Here is a 9,347-nt window from a genome sequence, read left to right on the forward strand (position 1 = left end):
TCTCTCTACTATCTTTTCTATTGCAGTACATGATTTTGATGGGGACAATTGTGTAGTTGTTTTAATTTGTTTCAATTATTTCTAACCTTTTGAATTTAATAGTAATTATTGAAAGAGTCTTATATTGTAATTAAGATTATTGTTAGAATATAATTTATTTTCTAACTATGTACATTAAAAATAAACTAATACTATATGCAATCTCCCGTTTGCTGGCCAAAGTGAATAAGTGGGGAGGAGGTGGCTAGTGGCATGATCCCCTCCTCTCCTTATCCTCTCGACACGATGAGTGTTTCCTCTCAGTTTTCGACTAGTTTTTCAGAGTATCTTTTCTATTTCTTGTGGTTTTTTTTCTTTTTTTTTTATTACGCTGTGTGGGAATTCAAAGATGGATGCTGATAGTGTGTGAGCTGTCGGGATCCCTTAATTGCATATATCTCTACAATAATGACAATGAAAATTGAGGGGGATCGAAAACTTCTGTTTCGAGCACTGTGGCACTCAAGGAAAAGTAACATCGGTGGGAGGAATTTTTCAATGTTCTGCGACATTTTGGGTCCCACAATGTCTATTCTGAAAATTAAAAAAGGAAACAATATTCTTTGTCTGTGGAGGAGGTATTTAAGGCTGTGCCAAAAAAAATTTTCACCCCCTCATGGATTATTCCTGGAAAAACATGCCACTTGCAATAGTTCACTTTCTCCTACCTCTCTTATGCAATATCGCGAAGAATTTCTTCCAACTCTTCAGCGTTTATGAAGTCAAATTTTTCTAAGTGGCTTCAGTTGAAAAATGAAGCTAGCCCAAGTGACATTTCTCTACCTTATTTTACTAATATATATATATATATATATAAAAAGGGAAAAAAACAAAATTAATATACTAATAATATGAATTCTACCATCCCTATTATGAACTTAGTTCAGCGGTAATTGACATATGTTTTTAACCAACAAATTATGAGTTCGCGACAGGGATCTGCTTGTTTTAATACAATAAGTGGAGGTGAATTTGGGTTATGAATGCTTGTTTTGCTCTATTCACCCGTAAGGAATCATAGAATTCATATCACTTTTATATTCATTTTGATTTTTTTCCTTTTTATCAACAGTAGTTTATTTTAAATATTGGACATAGTTTTCTTTTTTTAGAAAGAGAGATTCTTATTAAGGTATGTGAAAACATACACACAAAAGAAAGGCCTATAGAAAAGTACTCTAATTTAAAGAAATGGTAGTAACATCATAATTACAAAAGAGGTAGGATTTTGTAGACCATAACGATACAAAATTTTTTATACCCTTCCAAAGGCTGGTGGAAGATTTCGAGAAGTCTGTTTTTAATTCAATCTCAGCCCATATGACCACACAACTACGAGAATAATCTTCCTCAATGACCACACAACTAGAGAATAATCTTCCTCAAATCATTCTTCTCATTGCCAACTATTGCCTTAATTGTTGTAGCCAAAACCTTCCTTACTATCTAGAATCTTTTCTTTCATTTTACCGTTGCTATTATTTCCTTAGTGGGAAAATCATGAAGGTCAATACGTGTAAAAATACCTTATTTATTCTCTTAGATGTCTATTTAACAATAATTGTCTTGGTTTAGCTTCTATATACATGAAATTCAATCAATTATACTGTAATTTTCAGATCTTTCTTCTTGTGCATTTCATGCTAAACCTTTTATGGTATTAGAGCATTAGACACGAATAGAGAACTCGATTGAGTTTCGATTGACATTCAGTATAAACTCCTTGACCTCTCTATCACACAAATTCTTCCTCTGTGTTTTCATTTTTTGGCTCATGGCAGAAAAAGAAATTATCTCATTGACTATACAATCATTCCACCAATATGCAAGTCTCATCTCTATCAAGTTGAATTCCTCAAATTACCTATTGTGGAAGTCACAGGTGCTGCCGCTCATACGAACGCTTGGCCTAAAGCATCACCTTACCGAAAAGGCTCCCACAGTAGATTCAATCAAAGACAAGGATGGCAATTCAGTGACCAACCCTCAACCCAACATATGGACCAACAATGATGCCTCTTAACATCTTGGTTACTAGGAACCATTGCTGAAGATGTGTTAGCATTGATTGAAGGTACTAAAACTGCAAAAGAGGTATGACATTTTCTTGAAGATCAACTATTAACTATGACTAAAAAGAATGAATTACACATTAACGAAGCCTTACTCACTTTGGAAAAGGGAACCTTGACTCTTGATAAGTATATCAGAAAATTTAAGAGTTTGTGTGATAAGCTTGCTGCTATGAAAAGGCCTTTAGAAGATGTGTCAAAAGTCTTTCACTTAGCTAGAGGATTGGGGAGCAAACTGTAAGGATTTTAGGACAGCCACGTTGTCTAAACCCCCTTATCCTTCTTACAATCAATTTGTTCTTCCCTTGAAAACACATGATCAACTTATTTCTATTGAAGAGACAGAAGAAAAAGCTAGTAAAATTCAAGTTAATCAAGCTTTTCTACTCAAACCGAGGAAGAAGTAAGTGGAGAGGACGACAATTCTCCTTTCGAAGAAGAGGATTCCATCATAGGGAACCAAAGGATCACGACAAATCTCAGCAACGTACTCACTCTCCTTTGAAAAACAATATGTCACACCAAGGTGTTAGTAACATGATAGATTTCAAGCAAGACAGAGGAATAATATGCTAAATATGTGGTAAACATAACCACACGGCTCTTGAATGCTGGAAGCGCTTCGATCATGCTTACCAATATGAGGATATCCCAGAAGCCCTTGCTGCACTCACGTTAAATGAAATTGAGGATAACAACATCTATGCTGATTCTAGAGCAACGTAACACATGGTAAATGATCTAGGTAAAGTACAATTTGCTCGCTCCTATTATGGTCCTGATAAACTGTTCGTTGGTGATGGTAAAGGTTTGAATATCACCCACATGGGTCCAACTTTATTTAAAACTCCAAAAGGTCCATTAGTTCTTAAAAATGTACTTATTGTGTCTGAAATAAGAAAGAACCTCTTATCTATCAGCAAATTAACTCACGATTATAATTGTTCAATTACCTTCTTTGATAATCAATTTCTTATTAAGGACCGGACAAGTACTTGCTGAAGGCTACAAAAGAAAAGTGCTATATCAGTTGGGAGAATTACATACCAAGCATAAAGATAATCCAGCTACCTACCTTGCTTCATCTACTGATTTTTAAAAATCTTATTTAGTTTCTTACAACAGTGCACCAATTGATTCTGTTGAAACTGCTTTGATTGCTAATAAAGCTTCAAGTTCTTCTTCTATTTGGCATAAAAGATTATGTCATTTAAATGACAATTTCTTAAAAATTCTTGCTAATAAATAACTCGTTAATGTGACAAGTTGGAAAAAGGAACAAGTATAACTTGGAAAAAGTTGTACGTTTTTCTTTTAAATCTACTGAAAATTATTATGTGAAACCTATAGATAAAATATATTGTGATCTTTGGGACCTGCTCCTGTAGCTTCTTGTCAATTTTTTAAATATTATGTCAGTTTCATAGATGATTATTCAAGATTTGTGTGGTTTCATCCCTTAAAAAAGAAGTCTGATTTTGTTACTTGCTTTGTTAAATTCAAACTCTTAGTAGAAAATCAATTTGAAGGAAAAATAAAAGTTTCTCAAAGTGATGGTGGTGGAGAATTTCAATCTATTGCCTTTAAAAATATCTTGGAACAAAATGGGATCCATCATCAATACTCTTGCCCTTACACTCCTCAAGAGAATGGAGTAGTAGAAAGAAAACATAGGCACATTGTGGAAATAGGTCTATCTCTTATTTTTCAAGCTCATATGCCTCTTAAGTATTGGGTTGGTTCCTTTTTAACTACCATTTACCTCATAAATCGCATGCCTACACAAACTTTATGGATGAATTCTCCTTTCCAAAAATTGTATGATAAAGAACCCAACTCTGACAATATAAAGATTTTTGGATGGATGTACTTTCCATATCTAAGAGATAATCCTTACAAAAGCAAAATTTCGAAACAGACATATCCTTGCATCTTTTTTGGATATAGCATAGAACACAAAGGATATAGGTGCCTTGATCCAGTGAACCATAAAATTTATATTTCAAGGTCTGTTGTGTTTGACGAAGAATATTTTCCTTTCAATGAAAAAACTCCTAATAATACCAACAGGAGTCCTTTCCCTCTTTTTCTTACTAATTTTGCCGGGACGTTAGACAAAAGTGAGGTATCAACACACAAAAGGAAATAAATGATGTGTTGACCGACAATGTCAGAACTAATATATCTCTTGAAGAACCTGAAACCCCAACCCAAATACTGATCCAAGAAGCAAAGACACAATTGAAACACACGAAGACAATTCAAATACAACAAATGAGGACACTCACCGAAGCCTTGACATTGCCTTAGCAGATGAAGCCAATCACACAGCAGAGCAACTTGAAAATTTAGAAGTGGAGCAATCTATAAACTCAGTATCTACAGCAGAGCAATCTCTTTAGAGGCCCTCTCCAATCCAATTGTGATGCTAAAATACTCTCACAGAATTTTTCCGTCAATATTCATGGAATTCTATCTCAAAACCAATTGGCAATGAGAGGAGTAATTCATATCTATTATAAATAATTGTAAGGTTCATTTTCCTTTTCAATGTAGGATCCTTAATATGCCCCTCAAGATCGTGACTTTTTGGCTCATCGATCTTGGTCGAATCTCATTTTTGGATCAATCGCTCGTTTGAGCGTTTTGACTCAGATAACATGTCAATATTCATGGGTTTTATCTCAAAACCAATTGGCTATGAGAGGAGTAGCACGATCCTTTTTTCTTTTTCAACGTGGGACGATCCTTAATAAATTCCTCGTCAATTTCTCAATACTCTTACAAACTTTAACAGAGGCTTTAAAGACGGACAATAATATGCAGGCAACTAAAAGTCGATTGAATGAGAGTGAGCCAACCCCATTTCGAAATGTATGAAAACTTCCAGCTTTCAAACTTTCTACGAATTCTTTCAATGATAGGTTCCCAAAAAGAGTCACATCGAGGATTCCCACCCAGAGGCATGTTAAGATATATAGAATAAGGGAAGTGAGACAGTAGGGATACTCCAAATCTGAGCTCGCTGCAGAAGGTAATCGTTGGAAATGTTAAAACCAGAAAATGATGGCTTATGCAGATTCATGTTGAGATCCAACGAAAGCTCAAAGGATTGTAACCAGCCCATAAAGATTACAAAGTTTAGTAATGTCTGCGCTAGAGAATAGAAGAATATCGTCAGCGAACAGAAGGTGTGATGCATGAAAATCACCTTGCTGAAGGTGGAACCTTCAATGAGGATCATTTTTCCAGTAAACGGCTCACCATGGCCAAAACAAATAGAAAAAGAAATAGTGGATCCCCAGGCCTTTGGAGGAAATGATTCTAAGTATCTCTCGGCTTACCATTAAGGAGAATAGAATAAGAGACTATGATATAGCCTTTAATCCGTGAAGTCCATTTATTAGAAAATCCCTTCTATCTTAGGACCGAGGAAGGGAACTCCAATTCAGTTTATCAAAAGCCTTCTCAAGGTCTAGCTTAATAATAACTCCTTAAGAATGGCATCAGTAATTTGTCTGCGGTGGATGAAAGTAATTGGTGGTTGGCAATCGTAGAAGCAGATTTTTAATGTACATAGTTAGAAAATAAATGATATTTTAACCATAATCTTAATTACAATATAAGACTCTTTCAATAATTACTATTAAATTCAAAAGCTTAGAAATAATTGTAACAAATTAAAACAACTACACAATTGTCCCCATCAAAATCATGTACTGCAATAGAAAAGATAGTAGAGAGATGAACCAATCAATCAAGCTTTTATTGTTATTACCGGCACCATTTCCATGGCGCATGAATCATACAATTCTCGTACAAGAAACCAAAAAAGAAAAAAAGAAAAAAGAGTACATTTAGATGAAATAAAAAACCTTAGATAACCTAATAAGGTTTCTCACCAACAACATTACCAGTAGGGCTATAGTTGCAGGAGATCAAAGTCCAATTATTTTTGCACTTGACAGTGGCGCAACCCAACAGAAAACTATCCTTCCACACGAGCTGCGTATAATGGCGACACTCACCGCCGACACACTTGTTGGCGTTGTAATCGTAGTACTTCTTCTCATCCGCCCACGCTTGCACCGCCATCTCAGCCGTAAGGTCGCCGTTTACAGTGGCTAAGTTCTCGCCGTAGTGTGTATCAGAGTGCACCATTTCACAAGTATCAATCTTTGACTCCGCATATCTCTTTGCATAAGCTGCCACTTCGTCGTCCCAGAACATTTCACTCGCGCCCACCTCGTCTCTGAACTTTTTGTGCGCCTTCAGAAAGTCGTCGGGCGTGTTCTGGGCTCTGGCGATGGAGCTTAGGGTCAGCCCGATCAGGAAGATGGTGAACAAGGAAGCCATTTTCGACATTATTTTCTTGTGGGTGTAGCCAAAAATGTGAAAGAAGAAGAAGAATGTGATGGAGATCATTCGGGTTTAGTGTATATTTGTAGGGAGAATTAATGAGAATGAATGGTTTTGGTTTAGTTCATGGCTGTTATTCTTAGCTAGTGTTAAAAAAAGAAACTAAACTTGTGGAGCCGCCATATTCGCTGTGAATCCTAATAATGGCAAACCTTTGTTTACTTTATCTCTTTTGACTCTCTTTTTTGGCATCTATCGTTTTGATCAATTCATACAAAAAGAGGGTTTTTGGGTAATTTTAACAACTATACATCATTTCGGAAGACTCGCACGTTTAAATTGCCGGATTCAATCTTCGAGCGTTCTTCACGATCTTATTGTTTTTGGTCGAATATTTTCGGTAAAAACAATACATATAAATTAGTCAAATTTTTCAAGATTTTTCAGTTTTCATTCTTAACTCTATGAACAAAAGAATTATAAATTTTTAACCTTAATAAGCTTATCATTAAGTAGTCATAGCATGTAGACATCCCAAATGTAACTTAGATTCACCTATTAGCAAATTAAACCTGCCTTATAGAATTTATGTTCTACATATAAATTAGTCATTTTTTCAAGATTTTTCAGTTTCATATTCTTTAATCTATTAAAAGACATATTATCAATTTTTAACCTTAATAAATCTATCATTAAGTAGTGGTTCTATTAGAAGAGCTCGGTTGTTTCTACTTGAACATGGGTTTATAACTTTTCAGGAACTGCTTTCAAAAGTTTTTCATCAATTTCTCGTTGAAGGGATGGTCCAAAGGAAGACGATGAAGATAGCAAATAGATTAAATTCTTTTTTAATTAAATGATGCAAATTGTAACCAAATATGTTATGTTTAGTTATTATGTGACTTGATGAGCCAAACAGGAACCTAACTCAATGGTAATTGGCATATAACTTATTCTCGATTTGATGAACATGTATAAGTCAAGTGCGGCTTGTACACATTTCAATTAGTATCCGACCAAATTAGCACATCAAACCTATTTAAATCTATTTTATTGTATAATCATAATTTAAGGATATCTCCTGGAACTAAAAAAAACAAATAATAAAGATATCTCATAGAGTTACATTTACAAATTATTCAAAACACAATCTGTCTATTTGAATTCAAATTTCTCCATCCTATTTGTGCGTTTAATATTTTATTCATTTAAAAAAGCATTTTTATAGAAAAACATAACATCAACATGTGTATTTTCAAAAATAAAATAGATTAAGGTTTTGATATTCTGAAAAATATCATAATCTGAATCAAACTAAAACTCAAATACACTTAAAAAAATAGATTCAAGCTCGGGTTCCCTTATCTTACATTAGTCCAAATTGGTGCGTTCTTTGCCAATCTTCAAATAAATCTTTGGATCATCTATTTCTACACTTTCCATATTCGACGGCTCTATGGACTTGTCTCTTTGATACTTTTCGTCTAGCTTATGTGGTGTGCCTGCTCGCATTAATCATATTATTCATGAAAGCCTTTTCTGCTCGTTATCAAAGAGAAACCTTCTTTGGTGCAAAATGCTATTGGATCTTTCCTGTGGAACCTCTGGTTGGAAAGAAATAGTTGTACATTTTCGGATAAATCCAAATCTCACATTCAACTATGGGAGGATATCAAGTGGCATCATTTCTTGGTCTTCAACATCCCCACTTCCCCTCTTTTTTATAATTATGACATTGTATATTTTTTTTAAAAAAAAAATTGGGGTGCCTTTATATAAGTCTCCTCTTTTGTATTTTCCTTACATACTTTCATTGAATGAAGTGATACCTCTTTTCCAAAAAAAAAAAAAAACTTATATGCTATATTTGAGAAAAGAAAAAAAACTTATATGCTATATTTGAAAAAAGAAAAAAAAAATTGATACTGCAGTGAAATTTTGAAAGAAAAGATTATGATACGGTTCATCTCAAAATCACTTGACAATGAGAGAATTAGCCATGTATCTTATAAAACCTTGTTATGTTCCCTTCATCTTTTAGATGTGAGATCCGTAACATGCAGCTTCAAGATGCGGCTCTTTTGAGCTACCAATTTTTTCCTAATCTTTTTCTTTTTTGGATCGAATGCTTAATTGAGCGCTTGTTCTGTGACCATTTTAATATTCAAAGAATTCGATCTCAAAATCAAGTGACAATGAAAAAATTAGCTCATGTATCTTATAGACCTTGTTACGTCCTTTGATATTTTAGATGTTGATTCATAACATACTACCTCAAGATGTGGCTCTCTTTTGGGTTCACCAACTTTTTAGGCTTCTTTTTTTTAAGGAGAGATCAAATGCTTGTTTACGCTTGTTGGACTCTGTTACCATCTTATCATTTATAAGATTCTATCTCAAAATCAATTGATAATGAGAGAAGTAGTCTAAAGTATGTCTCCTCTTCCCTCTTATGATTTTTGAACAAATTGAAGGCAAATGGATCAACATGCGAAGGAGCAATGAATCTGTCCCAGAACTTGCTGCATAAAACCAGTAATTAACTAATTCTTATAAAGTTGGTAACCAAAAACGTATGGAAAAAGTTGTCTTATTTAATGAAGGGTTAATATGGAACGTTGGCCATTGGCTCACATGGCTACAAGCCCCAAAGAAACTGACAAAGTCTAGAAAGATTGCGGCTGCTAAATGCGAAACCATGACTTTTGATAGTACCTTTTTCTTGCCCATGTGAGTGAGCAAATTGCCTTTCATAATAATCTCGTTCCTTTCTTCTATCTTCAAAGTTATTATAAGAACACGCATGTCAATGTCAAGATTTTATTTTAGGGTTTCGAGCCTATATGAACCTACCCCATATCTTTCTATCCTTCAACA

General features: G+C 34.4%; 1 protein-coding gene across 1 annotated transcript; it reads right to left on the reverse strand.

The window, feature by feature from the left end:
* Positions 1–5,856: 5,856 nt before the first annotated feature.
* Positions 5,857–6,538, reverse strand: LOC111017380 (pathogenesis-related protein 1). Its single transcript, XM_022293129.2, has one exon. It carries the CDS (start codon positions 6,534–6,536, stop codon positions 5,997–5,999), a length of 540 nt encoding a protein of 179 aa, XP_022148821.2. The 5' UTR covers positions 6,537–6,538; the 3' UTR covers positions 5,857–5,996.
* Positions 6,539–9,347: the final 2,809 nt, after the last annotated feature.

Source organism: Momordica charantia (genome assembly GCF_013281855.1).
Source record: "Momordica charantia cultivar OHB3-1 chromosome 4 unlocalized genomic scaffold, Mcharantia_2.0 BLBB01000004.1, whole genome shotgun sequence".
Taxonomy (NCBI): Eukaryota; Viridiplantae; Streptophyta; class Magnoliopsida; order Cucurbitales; family Cucurbitaceae; genus Momordica; species Momordica charantia.